The sequence below is a fragment of the Paroedura picta genome, chromosome 13, assembly GCF_049243985.1.
Source record: "Paroedura picta isolate Pp20150507F chromosome 13, Ppicta_v3.0, whole genome shotgun sequence".
Classification (NCBI taxonomy): Eukaryota; Metazoa; Chordata; class Lepidosauria; order Squamata; family Gekkonidae; genus Paroedura; species Paroedura picta.
In genome coordinates this window covers 13,655,017-13,675,918 of record NC_135381.1, presented here as the reverse complement: position 1 = coordinate 13,675,918, position 20,902 = coordinate 13,655,017, and the positions used below count along the sequence as shown (strand labels likewise).

Sequence of the window (20,902 nt, the reverse complement as noted above, 5' to 3'; positions counted from 1 at the left end):
TTCACAGTTTTTTGTGGAAATTATTTTACTAGAATATACTGCTAATAACGTTAAGACACTTTTAATTTTATTGTATTACATTATTTATTGTACACCTTGCTCACTGATTTTCATGGCAGATAATTCAGTGGAGGTCTAATACAATCAACAGGGTAGGACATCTAGTAAACAAAATGATAAGGTTTGGATTGCAGTAATCTGAAAATGGAACTGAAGCAAAATAAGCATTAACATGACATGTTAAACAATGTAGAAATTACACAAGAGGATCGTATTGATCCCAACAGACAGTTCTAGTGTAGCCCACCGTCCCTGAACCCTTTACCAAAACCTGTTTCTGAAACATTGTGTTGTAGTACAACCCTAGTTACCAGATTATTCCTGTTTTAGGAATGCCCAAGATGCTGTATGCATCCCGTGGGATTTCAACTATGTTCCCTTGGCATAAGTTCTGGTTTTATTTACTTATGCTTGGTCTTTGGAATTGCAAGGAACATTCTGATGTCACAAACAAACTTGGATTCTAAATTTCAATTAAGCCTTGGTTTGTAGATCTAGCTTGCAGGAAAAAATAACTTGCATCTAAACAAATTATGATATATAGAAGACTCTGTGCTTTTTAATTTCAGCTTTGGAGATGAGAGGAGAAGTGAGGGGACTGTGTGTGCCCAAGAATGTTGGTTTGCTCTGATCACAAAATCAAGTTTGCTTGTGAAATCTGACTGCAGCCAAATTGAAATGTAAACTACATATTTGCTGACAGTTAGTGAATTTGTTGTCATATTACCCCATCTTCTAATTTTTGTTTCTTCCAGAACTTTATATACAGTGCTACAAAGTATTGCAAGTAAGGGTGACGAGGACCTTGCCTCTTAACCTGGCTCTGTCATGGTAAGCATGTAAATTCTTTCTGTACTGATCAACACAAAACAGGTTGAAGCACGAGAAAATGGGGAGTGGCAGCCCTTAGATACATATGGCAGATTTTGTTCAGCTGTATTAAACACAGAGACTTAGTTTCCTTTGAAAGATGTGGCTGCTGCCCTTTCTGTTGGATGTTGGCAAGGACTGGCCAAACTCCCTTCAGCCACACATTATTACATAATATAAATCTGTAAGTGCCATTTGGAGTACTCCCGTGCATAAGGGATTCAAGTTAAAGCTGCAACAGTGTGTAAATGTATTCTCTCCATCATTGAAGTGGGACATTCTGTTGGAAATAATCATCCTTGGGTTTTGGAGACCAGGCCTTTTACTCTGGGTTTGCTTGAGGTTATGTGGGAAAAAAGAAATTTCTTGATTTATAGGACCTCTTAATTCCCGTTTTCAGAATGTGTCTATACATATATGGACAAAGTAAATGAGTTCTGTACATCATCAAGTCCTTTTTCCTATGCTTCTGTTGAAGGAAAGTGATGTAGATGAAGAAGGACTTCTATCCATTTGCTTTAGAGTTTTGGATAAATAAACTATCTGTCACCTTCTGCTGTGCTTATCTGCACCATAATTTGAATTTTTATTTACTTCATTTACTTCCGATCCTTCTGCTCTCCTCTATTTTATCCTTGCAACAGCCCACTGAGGTAGGTTGGCCTGAATATGCAGCTGGCCCAAAGCCACCCAGCAGGCTTCCATGGCAGAGTAGGGATCTGAAAATAGACCTCTCAGAGGCCCAGCACTTTAACCAGTACAGTAATGCATGGTTTCTAAAATGTTGCTACCCTGTAGTTGAATGGCTTCTGAAATATATGAAAATCTAAGGTTGGTGTCACCAGAGATATGTTAGGAGGTTTCTGAGGTTCTACACCACTGTCTTTTCCCCTTATGTTTCAAGTCTCCAGGCCTCGCTGCTTTTAAAATCCATTCTTTCTTACCTAATCTTTTATCCTTCTTTCTAGTTCTCATCCCATGACTCATGACTCTAGGGAAAGACTTTTGATTGTCTGTTCATCATTGATAATGGATGTCCAATTCAGTAGTACTCAATTTGGAATTTCAGGGGTTTTTAGCAATGCAGTCAGGGTTTATAAATGGTATCAGCATAGGTGAGCTGCCCAAGTTGAAAAACCTGTAATTTGGAGGAAGATATTCCTTTCATGTTCTGATAATAAGCTGCAATTGAGATAGAAATAGGAACGGTATTTTTCAGACAATATAGGTTAATTCGAACAGAACTTTGTGTGTCACTTAAATGAGATCTTTTGCAAGAGACACTGGCAGGTCTTGCATCCTGACTTTTCTAGAAAGGAGTAACTTTGAACTGCAGGTGAAAACTGATCGTTTCATTTACTGTGAATACATAATTTGGCTTCTAATGACTGTGTGTCCTAAACAAAAGCTGCTTGCTTCATGGTTGGAAAAAATAAACAATATGTAAAATAACATGTATGTTCCTATATGTTTGCATTTAGTTACAATGGTTGATATTTTTAAGCAGCTTTGAGCTTCATTGAATCAGTACCCCTTGTACAAGTTGCCTACAGTGAGTTTGCAAATGCTTGGGGGGGGGGGGGTTGATCCTTTGCTGCCGAAAGATGGAATAGTTGGATATTCTCCCCTTGCCTGCAATTTCAGACCCTGAGGCAGAACTCAGCAATTACAGGAAAGTGCTACCCAGTCCCTGTCCTTGTCTCAGTGCCTGAATGTCCAGGCAGGCATTATGGTGAGAGAGACAGACTGGGGAAGATATACCAGTAATTCTGAAATCTGTTTGCTTGGATCCACATGTTTGCATGGATATCATGTAAGAATCTCTTCATATTTCCAGCCAGAATAGATAATGATTTTGCATTTAGGGGGACCCCAAGTTTACAAGAGTAACTTGTAAAACACAAGTATTCAGTAAGTGTCTTGAGGTAAAATTTTCAAATTTCTTACAAATTTTTCTTATATGTCTGACTGTATCATTAACACAACCAACTTAATTATCTGTTTCTCAGGATGAAGAGACTCAGCATAGCCTTGAATGCATCCAAGCTAATCAGATCTTCCCCAGGAAGCAGCTGATCCGAGAGGATGAGAATCTCCAGGTAATCGTCTGACTATCTTTTGTTCTCATAGAATGTTCAGACCTAGTAGTGCTACTTCTGGTCAATATCAGACACCAGAAGTTAAATGGGTTTGATTTGATCTGTGTCATGGAACCATACTTCAAAATGTGTTGTAGCACTGATGCTTATGGTTACAAATTTAATTTTCAGTTGAGTTGAAGGGTCTAGAAAATGGAGCATTTTATAGTTCGACGTTTTCTTGCAAACTACTATTACTCAGTAGCTTTAATCACTTACATTTGAGGGCCTTCCTATCTGCCTTTCTTTTACCTTGGAAGGCTTCAGTCTTCAGCAGGACAATGCATATGAATATTTCAGATTTCTTCGACTAGATCAGGAGCTGGAAGATGAAATATAAATTAGCCAAGTAAGCAAACTCTTTTTGCAGCTGCATACAATGCAGAAAATGTTTTGCTTTTTGCCGTAAATAGCTTCAAATATTTTTGTCTTCTCACATCATTCCAAAATCTTTAGAAAGCTCAAAATTAGGCTGAGCTACACCTCTAAAAATTTGAGTTGCAGACAGGTGTATAGTCCAGGAGTCCATAAACATTTTACAAAATCCGCTCTCCTGTGAGCTTCAGTGTCAAGAATGGTGAATGCACACTTGCAGAGAATCCCGAAAATTCTTCTGAATTTGCCTACTAAATTAATGTTGTTTTAGCAAGGTTATTTTTGCTACAGGAATATCTAGTAGTAGTAGCTTCCACCAAAATATCTTCTCTTTTCTGTGGCTCAAGCTTTGTTCTGACAGTGCTTTCTGTAAGTGTTACACAGCTATTATGGCATGTCTCATATTTGTAGTGATGGAATGTGTGTGCTGATGAGTCTTTTTTTTTTTAATTTGACCGTTCCCTTTTCTTTGCAGGTCCCTTTTCTTGAACTTCATGGTGAAAGCACAGAATATGTGGGGCGAGCTGAAGATGCCATTATTGCACTTTCCAACTACAGACTTCACATCAAATTTAAGGAATCAATTGTGAACGTAAGTGTTAGTTTTTGCTTTTACTCTTCAGCAAAAGGCGATTTTGCCGGTGTCTCCGTCAAGTGTGCTTGTTGCAGGAGCAGGAGCTGCAACATTATTTGTTTGGGGATTTATAGTCTGCCCTACCTTTGGGAACTCGCATACTTCTATAATATGCAGCCAGAGAGTAGTAGTTCTGCGTGGATGTCTTTGCAGTCTCTGGGAACAATATCCACAGGTAACAAAATAATAGTGGTCAGTGTCCCACTGATTGTATGTCATCCCATTTGCAGAGAGAAGTGTTTATTTTGTTATGACAAGCATCCTTTGGGTCATGATACATGTGTTCCAGCTTGGAGGAAAGCTGGGATTTTTTGGAAATTGAAAGAAACTGAAGTGGGTTGTCACACTGTTCTTGCAGTGGTGACTAAACTGTGGCTCTCCAGATGTCCATGGATTACAATTAGGTTTTGGTTTTGCATGGACTACAATTCCCATGAGTCCCTGCCAGCATGATGCTGGCAGGGACTCATGGGAATTGTAGTCCATGGACAGTTGGAGAGCCAATGTTTGGCCATCCCTGAGGGCTGTTACATCCAGCAAGTTGTACTATTCTTCATTCAGTATTCTGTTAGATTCGGTAAGTAGGTGGTGGTAAAGGGTGAAGTCAGGAAGCACATGAAGGCCCTATCATGTATTGGAAAATACCTGACTGAGAATGCTTTATAAAGAGCTTATGTGGTATTTACGGGGGGGGGGGGGGGTTGTATGATATCCTACTCCTGCAGAGACAGCTGTTCTCCTCTATACGGTGCTGCAGTTCACCTACTCTCATTTAGGATTTTTAGGTTGCTCAGCTGCTTGAAAGAAATGCTCTCATCTTTTTTCTTTTTTTTTCTTTTTTCTTTTTTTGCTGTGTGTGGTAATATAGCCAGGCAAATTTGAGTTTTAGTGATCGGTTGCAGCCTTTTAAAAATGTTAATTAAGGCTTTTGGTTTCCATGTCATAATCCATCAAGTTGCAAGTTACAGCAATTCTGTTGTTTGCAGCTGCAAGCCACACCTGACAGCTCAAGTAGTGTTTCTTTTGCTTCATATTTCCTCACCAGCTGTGAGTCATGTGGAAGCTATGCTGCCGAAATGAGAGAGACTAGAAATCAGCTTTTCCATCATAAGATTTGGTCTTGTACTCTGATCTTAGTCTATCAGTTTAGTTTGCATTCACATGCATGTGAGTAAATTTGAAGACCCCTGAGACAGGTATCTGGGAGAACAACTGCTTCACTGAACATAAAATACATCCGTAGTCTTCAGCATTCTGCAGAGAAAAGCTTTATGTCAACTGAACTAAGTAAATATAGCATATTGTTTATTGATGTGATTATCATAACTTCAAGGTTCGGTGAGCATTCGTAATCTAATAGGAATTTTGAATGGGCTCCTTGCAGAGCACATAGAATGTGATGTTGGATGTGAAATTCTGAGGCTTTTGTTTCTGTTATCTGCCCCCCTCCCCCCCCCCCCCTATAATGCTCCTGAAGTTGCTTCTTATGGATTTTGTGGGTAGAGCAGTTGCAGCCAGATCCGTAGTGACTCATGTGTGGTATGTCAGAGGTAGGGGAGCGAAAATCTGGTTGAAATTGTCCAAAGTCTGCTGTCTGGTTTTATCCTAATTTTTTTCTTTGTTTGCAATTCAATAGAATGTCTGTAAATTTGCTGCTTGTGAGACCTCAGTAAGTAAAATAGTAATGCTGTACAGCTCTTTTTATTTTCCTGCTGCATTTTTGCTTGGAACAGAATAAACTTGTGCTGACCCATGCTCATCTTGCAATAGGGGCTGGAGCTATCATGCATGAGACATTTGTGCAGATAAATTCATGGATGGCCCAGCAATAGGAAGCTGGTGTTCCTTGTGCAAAAAGACAAAAGGCTTAGTAGGCCAAGCAGGAAGCTCATGGTGTTGTGACTTTCAAAAGTGTTAATACACTCATCCATGGGATTATTTGTATACCCAAGAGTGACAACTTCTGTGCATATCTAAACTTGAATGCTCAGGCTGGTCTTGTGGTTGGCTTCAGTTAAGAAAGTCATTTGAACTGTGGCCATCTGGGAAATATAAAGAAATGGATTGTGGGTATTATAGAGAAAGGAATGTGTTTATATGGTTTGGAATGCTACAGAGAAGAACTGAGACCTCTTGAAGTGGATTTTGATGTCTCTTTTTATGTTGGAAACTGCCCCAGGACTGTGACTAGAAAGGGGTGGTCTATAAATCAAATAATGAAATAAATAAATAAATATAACATTTCAAATATGGCACAATAGGATTTAAGGAGTCAGAGATGAGGATTTTAATGACCCCCCTCTGGTTCAGTTAATGTTTTGATTTATATCCATTTGCTTAGTTTTATTTGCAAACCACAGTAAATTCAGAAACATCCCCCCAAAAACATCTGTTAAGACAAAGCTAGTTTAAGTATTGACAGTTACCCTCAGGCAAATCATTCCAGTCGACTTGGACAGCTTTGCATGATCACTAAAAAAAAAAGCAAAATGATTGCTTCATACTCAGAACTGGTATACTTCTGTCAGATTAGACAGATGGCTGTTTGGAGAGTGAACTGATTGCATGGTGTGACTTGATCTGTGACATTCTCAAGCATGGAAATTGGTCAGGGAAAAGAGGTTTAGACTGTCAAATGGTCAAACGGAAAGGTGGAAGGGCATGTGGATTTTGCATGGCAAAGTGAGGCGGTATGCATGGCAAGTCGAAATGGAGCATGACATTTAAGTTTTACCTGGGAAGTATACATGCCACATTTTGTAATATATGATGCAGAAGGCTATATTTGATAAAGGAAAGTTTGTTGAGAAAGAAAGGGGAAAAATGAATCAAATGGAGGCAAGGGACTGGCCATAGAAAAAGACGAGAGAGGTCTAAGAAACACCTGATTGAGCTAATAAGCCAGAGGAAGTTTTTAAAATCAGATGCACATGTTAGATCTCAGAAATTTTTGATGAGGGGGAGAGAGGAGCTGAACTCCAGTGAAAATTCTTGGAGTAATTGTGTTTTCATATGAGCATTTAGCAAGGCTTTGGCAAAAGCTTTCTGCAAGTATATAATGTTTACCAGGTCTTATATATGTTTGTGCCTGAAGGTTTCCCCTTGGAAGAGACAGCTGATACTTCCTCAGCATTTTTCTTCAAATGGCAGAGAGTTAAGAAAGCCATATGTCCTCTGTGCCAGAGAGATCTTTGAGGACCAAGTCCACGTAGGGCTCTGTTCTAGCCTTCTTGACTCCCAAGGCAGAAAAGTACATGAGGGAACACCTTGTCATGAAAGAAGGCATGAGGGAAAGCCTTATCTTGAGAGGGGGCTCAGTCAGCTCTAGGCCATATTGGTGCATTCTCATCTCCACTGGCGTGATTCCTGTTACTCTGACAGGTGGTTGTCCCCATAGCTCCCTGCCTGTTGCAGAGTTGTTGCCACCCTGCTTTCATTCAGCTGAAGGTGTAAAAGGAGGATGACTTTTTCCGCGTGTTGCAGTTTGGCTGTTGTGACTGTCCCTTCAGCACTTGTATGGAGAAATGTGTATGCCTTGAATTCTGGAGACAATACCTCCATTGTTGCTTGATTTTACTAGCTGCTCTTCTGTTGATAGGAGTGCACAGTCTGCTCCACTAGAAGCTGTGTTATGAAGAGACAGAAGTATAAATACTAGCAAGATGCACATCATTATGATGGGCATGTCTGTATATTACTAACGGGACAACATTTCACCTACCACAGGGTGCTTGACAGCATATTCTGAGTCAGTCATGGTCTAAGGAGGGTAGACTTTGACTCATTCCATAATATCTGTGGATGAGGCATTTCTGTGGACGAAGCATTTTACTGCCATTCATTCTTATTGGTAAAAATGCTGTGTATTGGGATACTATTCACACACATACACACAATACCTTTATTGACATAAAGGGATACTATTCATTTACAGTCCTCTGGTAATGCCAAATTTTTATCTCACCCATGCAGTTGAGAACTTTCTCCCCACTCCCAGCCTTAGGAATGATCTTTTTGCAATATGGTATACATCTGTGGGGAGTAGGAGCAACAATAACTTAGGGTCAAAACAGAAGGGGGGGGTTTAAATTAATATGGCCTGTCGTAACTTCACTGATGGTCCCAAGAATGTGGCCTTCTTCATGATTTAACACAGTTTCTATTCATTTGAGATGCAAAGAGTGAGAGAGCTTATTCACTTAAGAATAATAGCTAATTGAATTAGCTAATAAATCCTAATGATGAATGCCAAGAAACTACCATTTCAGAGCCTTTTTGAGTGAGGTTGTTTAATCTTTTTAATCACAGGTTCCATTACAGCTTATAGAAAACGTTGAATGCCGGGACATATTTCAGCTTCATTTGACTTGTAAAGACTGTAAAGTTATCAGGTACGTATAAATTGCCTTTGAGGTTCGAAAATACATCAATCAATTATTGTTTTTTAATAGGGCAGCATTTTGTTATCTATCCTTATCCAGTAGAACATCATACAGTCTGGTCCAGCTTACGCTTAACTAGAATTGAAAACGTCCAGTTGTGTCAGAATAATGAATTCCCAGAATCTGTCCTATCCTATTTGCCCTATCAGGGCAGAATGGAAACTATTCTGTGTTCATTTTCATAGATTTAATAAAGTGTCTCCTATTCCTGGCACTCTTATCAGTGTATTTCCATTGTTACTGTGCAACTCTTTTCATCAGCATCTTCCACCTTTGGCCTCATTCCTCAGCATTGGTTTCCCTTGGTGTTGTTTAATGCTGTTGTGTGGTAACCCATGAAAAATTACTGATTTATCATTTGCTTTAAAGCATTTGAATGCCCCTCTCCCCAAAAAACTGCTTGAAGTGGCTTGCAACTTAAGAACAATAAAAGCTAAAACTGTTCAAATCAGCAATAAAAAGTCCTTTCCAGCACTCCAAAACCACCTCTGCTGGCAGAACAGAGCTTGAAATGAATTGATCTTAACTAGCATGATGGAGAAACTGTTTCAGGTATATCTTAAGTGAAATTTCAGTATGGTCTTCAGAGGTTGTTACATGAGTGTATTGAAGTAATTGCTAGAAATTATCAAAATGTTGATCGTGGCCAAATCATGTTATATAATCTGAGTGTACTCCTAGAGCTTGGTCTATGGGTGGAGGCTCTTCTGCAAGACGTAAAGCCTTTTATCAGCTCCAGTGGATAAGCCAGCTATGGACCATATCTTGAGAAACTTGTTTTTCTATGGGAGTGCCGCTGGCTCCTGATTCTCTGAAGGGCCTTTGCATTAATCAACAATGCTTCAGGGTTATCTGGACTGAGCTTTCCTGTATTGGCACTGACCCATTCATTTATTTATCCAAGCATCTGTTCAAGATTTCCACCACCCCATTTGAATCAAACAAATCAAGTTGAAAGAGAACTCAAAGGGTGATATAGAGCTGGGTGGCATCTTACACCAAATTCCTAGACAACTTCTCCAAACATGCAGATGTTAAGCAGCCTAAGGGACAGCACCTTGTGGGATCCCATATCGTGCTATGCGGTTGAGCAGCAGTCCACCAGCTTAAGAACAACTAGCCAGGTAGGAATGAAAACATCAGAGCTTGGGGCCCTCAACTCCCATTCAACTAGCCTATCCAGGAATAATATCATGGTTAGTTCTGAAGATGCTGGTGGATCCAGGGAAATCACCAGAGATGCTTGTCTTTCTGTGACTGCTGTGGCAAAAATGATGTGTCCTAAACCCAGACCTTAATGATGTCATGGTGCTACATTTCATGTCACAGAAGCTGAAGCAAGATCACACTTCTTACCACACCATTTAGATTACATGACATATGGGCAAAGGAGAAAGAAATTGATGTAAAATAGGGAATATCTGGGTTCTCAACAGTATTTTCCAAGTACTTTTTTTCTATTTCGTTGAATATTGAAGCTCGTCAGTATTTGACTGAGCCATAGCTGTGATTTGCTTCTTGTTTCTACCTAACAATAAAATACTTGTATAGTTTTGTAATGACATAAGATTGAAGAACATATAAGGTCTAATCTCATCTCTCATTTTATCATTCCACACAGTTACATTGACTGTTTTTTGATAAATTTATCTCATTTTACATTAATATCATTAGAACTTCTATGTCAGTACATTAATTTAGACATCATGCTATTTTCAAAATTCTCAAAATCCAGTCACTTAGTGATGCTACAGATTTTCTTCAGGAAACAACATGTTGTCATGCTCTGTTAATAAAGTACTTCCTATCTGTGGCTAACACAGATAGCAGAGCAGCCTAACTATAGGTTCTTGTGGCAAATTGTACCCTGGAAGCTCATAATAATAATAATCTAAATTTGTTGCCGGAAAGATTGATTAGCAGGAAGGTTCCGAAATATATGTATTAAATCTGCTGTTCTGGAGTAACATCTCCAGCAAACACTAGTAGACCCTGGATATATATATGAACCAACTTTTGTTGTGTTAAATGTCCATTGTATATAGTTTTTATGAAATTTTCATTTAAATCAGAAGATACTAAATGTGAGTTGATTCCCAAAGGTATGAAGAGTACAGGTCTTTGGGCCATGCAGTCCATTTAATCAATGGATTGTGGGTTGGATTCAGTCAGCTTTCTTGCTCAGTCTACCAAATTCTCCTCATACTGCATATTGCATATTCTGTTCTATGTGGCTTTTGTCCGTGCAATTCCATGACCCCCTGCGCAACTTCCCTCCCCTTTTTAGTGGAAAAGCTGGCTTGATCCAAGATCCAACCCTTTGTCATTTATTTGAAAGTTTTATGCCTTAGTATTTGATGAGCAATGAAAGGCCCTCCTTTACAATCCAGCAGCTCAAAAATTATAATTTTTATATGGGCAATGTAAACAATCCATTTCTTTGCTATATATTTTTCAAAATGCAAGAATTGATAACTCTTCCTTGCTTGACTTGGAAAATAATTCAAATAACCATGGAAAAGGAATGGAAGCATATTCAGAAGAAACATGAGATTAATGAATATTTTAAAATTAGTATCTTGTTTTTCCAAACCTTCATACATAATACTTACGATGTTCTCTGGGTGATGGCATTATAGTGTTTTGGGGTTTTTTTTGCTTCTGTTGAATCTGAATTAAATAAGTTCATGAATGCTGTTTTCTGTTCTGGTTTGGTATGAATCCTGTGGCTTGGAACTCCTTTAGTGAAAATGAATAGATTTGTCTCTGTTTTTTTAATAGGTGTCAGTTTTCTACCTTTGAGCAGTGTCAAGAATGGCTTAAACGGCTTAATAATGCAATCCGCCCTCCATCAAAGATAGAAGATCTGTTTTCATTTGCTTACCATGCCTGGTGTATGGAGGTGTATGCTAGTGAAAAAGAACAGCACGGTGATTTGTGTCGACCAGGTATGATGTAGACACTATGTGTATGAATTAGTGTTACAGCTTTTTAAGGCTGCAGTAGTTTTTTTGCCTGTAAGAATTTGGGAGCAAAAATTTCCCCAAAAACCTGCTTCCCTTTTTGCACATTGCTGTCTACTTGCAACCATTTATTTCCCCAATCTGCAGTTTTTGTGCCACTTTTTAAAAAAAAAATGGGCTACTTCCTAAGGCAGTCCTAGCCAATTAGAAAACATGTCCTTCTGTTCTCTGCTCCCTACTCCGTTCAGCTCTACAATATGGCACAGCCGTATAATATATGCATTTATAAAAATACAGAAAATAATAAAATGTATAACCTCTACTAGGGTTACGAAGGTATCCAGTTATAAATGTTACACACTAGCTATGCTAACCTCCTTGATCTTATAAAATTTATTTTAATTAAAATTGATTCTAGCATTTCCCTCACCAGCCTCATTAATTCAGATACAAATTAATTCATTGATTGGTTTCCAAATTGTGATGTGTGGCCTGAAAGCACAGCCACTCTGTTACTTATCACCTCATTTCACACCAGTGTTCTGAAGCTAGGTCTGTGAGGGTACGGCCTGTTGAGCAGTGGCGTTAGTGAGGCTGCTCCATAAGGCTGCAAGTTACCTTGAAAGCAGGAGAAGCCATGGAAGGAAGGCCAGTTGGTTAATAAATTCCAGTAAAGGAGGTAGGCCTCTCTAAAAATGAGGGTGGGGAGAGGCCGGAACAGGAGTCCGACAGCAGTAGCAACTGAACTTGTAAGCCTCAGAGATAAAGCTGTTGTTTTGGAGAGGAGAAGAAACCTGACCTAGCTAGGGACCAGATCTTGGAATGATGGTTCCTTTAATGCCTGCATTCTGGCAGTTTCTTGGCTATTTGATAGTCAGAGATCTATGCCTTAATAAATCCTTTCAGTTTTTTTAGAGCTTGGGCTTAAAGCTGCAGCGTTTTGGTGCTACACTCGATAAAAACTCTGAGTATTGTAATATATATATTTTTTAATTTCAACATAAGTACAATTTGCCAGGTACCCCCCAGATGTCCCTCCAAAAGTGGGACAATCTGGTCACTATATCCTAAACCTCCTTTTGGCTTTAGCAGAATTCGGACTGGGACTGCTGTGGAGAAGGCTGAATTAAATAAGCTCATGAATGCTGTTTTCTGTTCTGGTTTGGTATGAATCCTGTGGCTTGGAACTTGACTCAGTCTTCCATCACATGGCTGAATCAGCACTGTCCTATTTAGTCTGATAGACAGTCCTGTTCAATTGAGTAGAGTAGCCATATTCGTCTGAACTAGCAGATGGTCCCATTGGGACCTTTTAAGACCAACAAAGTGTTATTCACGATAAACATCTTCATTATCCTGCATGTTTGCTGGATATTTTCATGATGCTTTACTCTCTCCTTATGTATGTAATCTAGTGATTTCCTGTTTCATTGTCTGAGGAAGTATGCCCACACATGAAAGCTCATGCCTTGAATAAACCTTCGTTGGTCTACAAGGTGCCATTGAACTCAAGCAGCCCAGTTGTTTGCTCCTGACAAAGGCAAGCCAGACAAGAGATGTCCAGGAAAAGAGCACTGTTAAATTATCTTCCTTGGGAACACCTTCCTTTAGATGCTAAACAAGGCTGTGGACTACTTCTACTCGCTACCACTTCCTCCAGTATACCCATTATGAAATGGCAGGTGGAGCTCCATAATTATCTGAGCAAACATCTCCCAGAAAGGTCACAAGAGACTCCTCTTCAGTAACTAGATACATTTGCATGGTTATCCCATATGATATTGATAAGACACTCAGGAGCTAGAATGCAAATATATAGCACTGCATGCCTTTCCCCACCAAATGATTGCAGGCTACCTGATTGTATGTGGAGGAAGACCATGCTGAATCAAAGTGCCCAGTATTTGTGTCTTTAATTATACGAATGGATGATAAGTTTGTGTAAGTACCAGTCGGACCAGTCCATATATGTTTAAAGGCCCTGGTGTTAAAAGAAAAACTGCTGAAAATGTGAGAGCTGTTAGACTTGTCCCAGCTTCCCTTCACTATGGGATTTGTTAGCCTTGGTTGTTTTTATGGGCTGCCCCCAGTTTTAGTTCCATTGGTTTCAGTTCTGTGGGATTCTACAAAAGCAGGATATAGGTTACATAAAGATCACGTCAAGAACATTACCCTGACCTGTATAGTCCAGGCATGGCCAATCTTGTCAGATTCTGAAAGCTAAGCATGGTTGGCCTTGGTTAGTATTTGGATGGAAGACCTCCAAGAAAAACTGTGGTCATGCCATGGAGGCACACAATGACAAACCACCTCTGAACATCTCTTGCCTGGTTGCCAGACAGTGCTACTCCAGTCATAGGATATCCTGACTACACTACACGAGAACACGGTTGACTAATGTTGAGTCTTAGTGAAAAAGGTGTACTGTAAATCAGTGGTCCGCAACCTTCTTGAGGTTGCGGACTGGCGGTGGCAGGGAGGGCGCAAACACGCATGCGTGGCCCTGCTTCCCTCCCCCCCCCCCACAAAAAGAAGCTTGCCGGGCTGCAAGCTAATCGGCCGCAAAAGCTTGCAGCCTGGGAAGTCTCTTACTGGGGGAGGGGCCGCAGCCTGGTGGTTGGGGACCACCGCGGTAAATAACGAAAATAAATAATTCAGATGTGCTGTGGCATGGTGCTTTTCTGCAGAGATGACTTCAATGAATAAAAATCTTGTGGTATCCAAGTGACAGTGCATAGATCGCTCTTGGAAGCCGCTTAGTGGGAAGCCTGTTTTGCACTCATAATACCACCGCAGATATTTGCATTCCTCTCCAATTTTTTTTGCTTGCTTGCCACATTATTGAAAAGAAATATGGTCTTAGTAGAAGGTGAATTATTATGCATATCTGGGCAGGTCAAAGTGCCTTCCACAGTGAATTGCAGTTGTCTCCATTTTCCAGATGGTGTAGGAACATTCAGAGCAGTGCCTGGACTTTGTTTGAGGACTGTCTTTATGATCTTTGCCATCAGAGTGTTCTAGGTAGTCTCTCCCAAACCTTCCTAAAAATCTTGTGGGAAGGCTGAATATATATTATTAGTACCTTTGAGGCCATCCCTTGTATTTGAGGATCAAAGAGGATCTCAGAGTACCCACATGTATTTAATAGGCTTTGTGTTCTTGTTTTATGGCAGTTACATTCTGGAAATATTCTTGTGGTCAGCAAAAATGTAGACATGAGAGTTGCACTCATCTGAGATAACCTGTTCTGTTTCCTGGCCTATAAACTTTGCTTTCTCGTGAGAAATGCACAGAAGTAACTATAGCCAAGTATGTGACACAACCAGATTGAAAAAAAGTTAAATGGAGACGGCTTTCTGAAGGCATCTTCAGAAAGGCACTAGTTCTGTTTTGGGTATCATTTCCATGCAGGATGGGAAATGTATTAATTGGCAGCTGTTTCATTAGAATATTGAACTTCGTTCATGAATGTGTACCATGTCCTCTGAACCTTCCCTGAGAACTTGGTAGAACTAACTCATAAACTGAGCTTCTGTTTGCATCTTCTCTGTTGAAACAGTAGTATGGTAGTTCCTGGGTAAATCTAGGGGGAGCTGAGTCTTAATATTGTTTGTAAAATCACTGATATTGATTTTTTCATTACCTGCTAAATCACAGACTTTTTAAAGATACCTACTGAACACAGAATTTTTAGCAATTGAGAGAAATTCAGCAGATTTGTGGGGGGTTTCCTTTCCTAAATTAATGAGAGGAATTGTGTCCTATTACAAATTAAGTGCTATGTCCTTTTTATGTTTAGGGGATCATGTAACATCAAGATTTAAAAACGAGGTTGAAAGGATGGGTTTTGATATGAACAATGCCTGGAGGATTTCCAACATCAATGAGAAGTACAAGTAAGTTCTAAGGATACTTGTAGACAGCTGCTCACTCACTAGATGTTGATATTGGTGTTCTGGAGCATATCAAGCATGGCTCCTACTGTGATAGAACCTTGTTGCAGAACCCAGCACTTTCATTAACATGTAGGTTGTGCAGAATGATCATGTTTGATATTTAATGCTTTGTTTTCAATTTTCTGTAATCCAGATTCCGTTACTTTGCTTATCAAATGCCTTATTCTGTTGATTGCTCTGAATTACGTTGTGCAATCTGCCTTGAGCCTCAGAGGCTGACAATAAATGATGTAAATAAATAAATAGCCCTTAAAGACCTGTAAAACAAAATGATAGGTCCTCACACATAGTTAGCCAATGAGAACAGTGTGCACAGCTACAATATCTGTACAACTCAGTAATGGTAGTTGTATGCCCTCTGCTATCTATCCTTTGAGATATTGGATAATTCAGTATACTCAGTATAATTAGAGGTCTTAACAGCTTTTAAATTGTTGCTTCTGGTCTGGTCTTTTTTGTTGATAGTTTTTACACTGTATGTCCAGTGGCTTGTTTTTAATGGTTTGTTGTTTTGTATTGTTATATTAAATATAATCTGCTTTGACCAGGACCCTAAAGACGTGCCATAGAAAAACTCCAAATGATGCCCATTTCTGACCCTGCCGATGGTTCTCTGCTGGTCTTGAATAACTTGTAGCATGCAATCTAATCTGGCGAGCAGGGTTTGATTCTGCACTCCACATGCAAACAGCTGGGTAACTTTGGGCTCGCCACAGCACTGATAAAGCTGTTCTGACGAGCAGTAATATCAAGGCTCAGCCTCACCCACCTCACATGGTGTCTGTTGTGGGGAAAGTGAAGGGAAAGGTGACTGTAAGCCACTTTGAGATTCCTTCGGGTAGAGAAAAGTGGCATATAAGAACCAACTCCTGCAATAGGAACAGTAACAGCAGCAGTTAAATCAGTCTGCCCTCTAGGGTAGGACTGTGTCTGATCATTTGAAAACAGCTATCACTGAGTATTAAGTAGCTCTTAACAAGAAGACAGTGCAAGCAAAGGACATTGAGACAGCAGAGGGGAAGGGAGAGGCACCATGCATCTTGATTCAAATTTCAGCAGTCATAAATCTGTTAAAGGGGGTCAGAGAACAAGCCTAGAAGGCTGACAGTTTTCCATTGTGCTGTATATGTATTTGCACACTGCTTCCACAGTACTGGGTATGTTAAAATATGATAGAGCTATATATACATGGTTTTGTTTGTATATTGCTAGCATGTCACTTGCATTTTTCTTCTAACTTCTTCCATGTAGACTTTGCAGTAGCTACCCTCAAGAACTCATAGTTCCTGCTTGGATCACAGACAAAGAGCTGGAGAGTGTGGCAAGCTTCCGATCTTGGAAACGCATCCCTGCTGTCGTTTACAGGTAAGATGTTCCTCAAAAACAGTAATCTCGTCATCAAAAGCGAATTGATCTGAGCCCAAGTCAGACTCCGTGGTCTTCAAACAGGCACAAGTGACCTTTGACTTGCCTTTCCCAGGCAGTCAGCCATTCATTGCTCTGGTACCAGCAAGATCAGCAAGAGCTCTGGGAAAACCATGAGAGCGTGTGTTTTATGCGGTTTAAAATCAGAGTCATTCAGCATACTTGAGAAGAATTAAGAAAAAGATCACTGTCTCCATAAATGTACTTAATACTTGGAGCGGTATGTAAATTTTCAAATTCCCAGGATTACTATATTGTGTATATATCAGAACATTACTGCCTTTACTGTACATGCTATAAATAACCATTCGAGGCCTTCCTTTTGTAGTACATAAATTAAAATGTTTTTTCCCCCTCTGTGAATAGTCATATCAGCATAAGCAAGCTTTTACTTCAATATGGGGAAAGATTTGGTTCCTCTTACTTTCAAAGCATGTTCTTAATCTTCACTGAATATTTCCCACTGCCGTGGGAGCATGTACCCAGGCTCAAAGACATCGTATTAAATGCAGCTTGGCAGTAACAACATTTAACACTGACACAGATGACCAATTGCATGTTGGAAATAATAATATCATATAATAGGTGTAGTTTTCACTCTACAGTCTCTCATTTGCCTATAACAAAATACTTGACTTTAAACAGGCATAGATTATATGAAGCTAGATATGGAGCTGGTTGTTTGTTCTGAACAAAATACATGTCCAAACTGTTGGGAGGTGCTGATCCGCATTAATCTCAGCTGTGCATTGCTGTGACTCTCCAGGACTCAGCTGGCAGCTGCTTTATTCTAGGTGTTTCTCTATGATACACAGGTGTACTTGCCTAGACAAAAGCAGTTTCAAATCATAACATGCTGAAAATGGTCATGGAACCTTTGGTTCAGTATTTTTTAAAGAACAGTTTTTGAGAGTACTCTCACATAGCCTTTTAAATCAAATGAAAAACTGAAACCATTCCATTAAAAGCCTGGCTAAAGAAAAATATTTTGACTGTCAAGAACAGTAGAGTAAACCTGTAACAAGCCTCAAGGACTCCAGAGGTGCGAGGCTACTGAAAAAGCAGTGTATAGTTGTGACCCATCTCACCGCTGCAGGGCTTAATGGGTAGGCTGGATAGTATAGGAGAAGATGATCCTTCAAGTACCCTGGCGCAGCTCCATTAAAGGCCTTGATTCCTGGTTCACTAAGTGCCCTTATTCTAGCACTGTTTACATTTAGATGGTTTGATTTCTGTTTCCTGTATAGGCACCAGAGCAATGGAGCAGTAATTTCCCGTTGCGGGCAGCCTGAAGTCAGTTGGTGGGGCTGGAGAAATGCTGATGATGAACATCTTGTTCAATCAGTGGCCAAAGCCTGTGCCTCGGACTCTAAGTCAAACAACAGTAAGCTAATGAATGGAAACTGTTCAAGAGATTTTTCCAATGGAGGAGACTTTTCTGATATGGAATTTGGTAAGTCCCCAAATTCCTTACATTTTTGAAATGTTGAGTGTCTTTTTCCGTTAAGCCAACCTGAGACATCTCCACTGACTTTTAATAGATAGGTAGATTGTAATCTTTGCCTGTAATCTAGGAATGTGAAGTTGTATCTCCCCCCCCCCTCCCCAAGGGGCAGGGTCAAAAATTCAGTAAAAGTTTAACTCAGTATTCAGATCTGCTGCTAATCTTATTGTGACTCTGAGATTGATAGTTCAATAGTTTATTTTTTTATATGACAAAAATTAAGATACATTTGCTCATACAGTGCTTATATATCAGTCAGCAGTTCTCTTTCTTTTGTATAGGGTACACTCACAGTGTGGCTTGTATGAGCATTTGTACTTTTACATTTCAGAAATAAGCCATACAGTATACTTTTTAATGATTACTAAATGTTAAAATACATATTTCCCCCCATGACTGAAACATTTCAAACAATTTTGTATCTCTACTATAGTTCCCTGTGCTGTTGTTTAAAAGATTTATAGATATTAAACTGTCTGGCTATAGACCTGCTTAAGTTAGGGCGTTTTGAAATTGGTAGGATTTTAAACTGACCTGTGTGGTTTTGGGTAACTGTTATAGCATAATCCCCTTCCTTTAATATACAGATTCCTCCTTGTCAAATGCTTCAGGAGCAGAAACCTTAGCTATACAGCCTCAGAAACTCTTGATCTTGGATGCACGCTCTTATGCAGCTGCTGTGGCAAACAGGGCCAAAGGTGGAGGTTGCGAATGTCCAGGTAAGTCACGGTGCTATGTTCATGGTTTGTATTGGGACATTTACCCAGAGAAGAAAATGGATCTTCTCTAAATTGCATCAGCCTGATTTGATTAGCTGCAGGTAGAGACAGAAAGATGATGAGAAAGAACAAATATGCCCTAAAATTTAGAGATCCAAAAATGAAGGTTCATGTTAGAACTGAACTAGGTCCATCCTTTTAAACAACATTACTGAGGCCCAACCTGTTCATTTTGTTTAAGCACTATTTATGTATTCTGTATATTTATGGATAATAACAATAACAGTAGTTACATGTTATAAAGAAAATGAGTAGAGATAGGTACAAAATGGAAGATTCGGGTTTGGTCGGGTGATCTTGCCCCACTGTAAGGCTGAAATCTTACAGGCCCTATGGAACTTTTTAAGGTCAAGACCAGTTTTATTTCTTTGGGGTCAAGGACCCTGAGTAGATTTTGATTCTTCAACACATCTTAGGCAGGGGTCTGCCTTTCATGCTTTCACCTTAACTGGAGATGCCAGGCATTGAATCTGGACTTTATTACATATAAAGCTGTCTCATATGCATACTGGTAAAGAATCATTGCCAGTAAACTTGCAGGAAACACGTTTGTTCTGTGCACATGCACAAACACCAATGCATGTTGCAGTTGTTGAGCTGAGGCCTCTTCTGCTAGATGATGCCAAAAGAGGTGCTACAGTGGCAACCATCTTCAAGTATTTAAAAGGGTACCATATAGACGATGGAGCAGAGTTGTTCTCTCTAATTGTTTTTGTTACTTGGAAATTTGAGATTCCTGCCTATGGTGCAGTTTGTAGGTACAGTTGGTTTGGTACATCCAGTTAAGTTATGACTGAAAAAAAAATTACATTGCCAAAGAGTTTTAAATGGGTATCTCATCAAGAGAGGCCTTGGGAATAGTGGGACTCTGCATCATACCCCTCTCCTTCATGATAGCACACTGTCAACTAAGGAAATTCTCAGAATTGCTTTCTGTGGGGATAAAATGAGGTTTGAAAGAGATTTTATGGATAGAACCCCATTGTTCCCAGTCTGATGGATAAATAAGTTCATGTGTTTTCCTTACAGTGTATTAGAATAACCCCCTCTCTTCTATCACAACAGTCGCTCTTTGTTTAAATGTTTGGACTGCCTGAGAACCTCAAAGGCTGATGAGATAATGGTGCTTGGCATGGGCCACAGCTGCTGCCAGCTTGTTTGTATGGTAAAGCTGCTTCATTCATTTAGTTTCTGCTTTGTTTGAAGTAGCTTCTCTTGTGCTTCTGCTTTTGACAGAGTATTATCCAAACTGTGAAGTCGTGTTCATGGGAATGGCAAACATCCATTCCATCCGGAAGAGTTTTCAGTCATTGCGTTTGCTCTGCACGCAAATGCCAGACCCTGGAAAGTAAGTAACACCCTTTCTGTTTCCCATTAAGCCCCCTGCGCTGCACTTCATTTTATGCATGCACACACCCACACCATACATATACATACATGGACACACACACATACACTTATACATATAGACATACATACAAATCTCTATCTATCTATCTATCTATCTATCTATCTATCTATCTATCTATCTATCTATCTATCTATCTATCTATCTATCTATCTATCTATCTATCTATCTATCTATCTATAAACTTTTCAGCTGAGTTACACATGGTAAAGTTTAGATCCATGTATCTCTACAAAAACCAATTTAAAAATACTTGTGCTTTCCTTCTGTAAGCATGCTCTCCTGCTACAGAGTTCTTTAGCACCAGGCTTTCAGTCTCTGTATTCTGTATATTTATGGATAATAATA

General features: G+C 39.6%; 1 protein-coding gene across 15 annotated transcripts in view; it reads left to right on the top strand.

The window, feature by feature from the left end:
- The window catches only part of MTMR3 (myotubularin related protein 3), a 59,639-nt gene that overhangs the window by 21,876 nt on the left and 16,861 nt on the right, over window positions 1–20,902 (top strand). For 11 of the 15 annotated variants that reach the window (XM_077308534.1, XM_077308531.1, XM_077308532.1 and 8 more), the window contains 11 exons: window positions 816–891; window positions 2,940–3,029; window positions 3,919–4,035; window positions 5,714–5,746; window positions 8,386–8,468; window positions 11,301–11,467; window positions 15,282–15,378; window positions 16,690–16,803; window positions 18,111–18,316; window positions 18,955–19,086; window positions 20,383–20,494. In XM_077308534.1, coding sequence (XP_077164649.1) covers window positions 889–891; window positions 2,940–3,029; window positions 3,919–4,035; window positions 5,714–5,746; window positions 8,386–8,468; window positions 11,301–11,467; window positions 15,282–15,378; window positions 16,690–16,803; window positions 18,111–18,316; window positions 18,955–19,086; window positions 20,383–20,494 — 1,154 coding nt within the window. In that variant the 5' untranslated portion in view covers window positions 816–888. The remainder of the gene's footprint in view (window positions 1–815; window positions 892–2,939; window positions 3,030–3,918; window positions 4,036–5,713; window positions 5,747–8,385; window positions 8,469–11,300; window positions 11,468–15,281; window positions 15,379–16,689; window positions 16,804–18,110; window positions 18,317–18,954; window positions 19,087–20,382; window positions 20,495–20,902) is intronic. The other 4 variants (XM_077308533.1, XM_077308535.1, XM_077308527.1 and 1 more) reach the window with 1 other exon arrangement.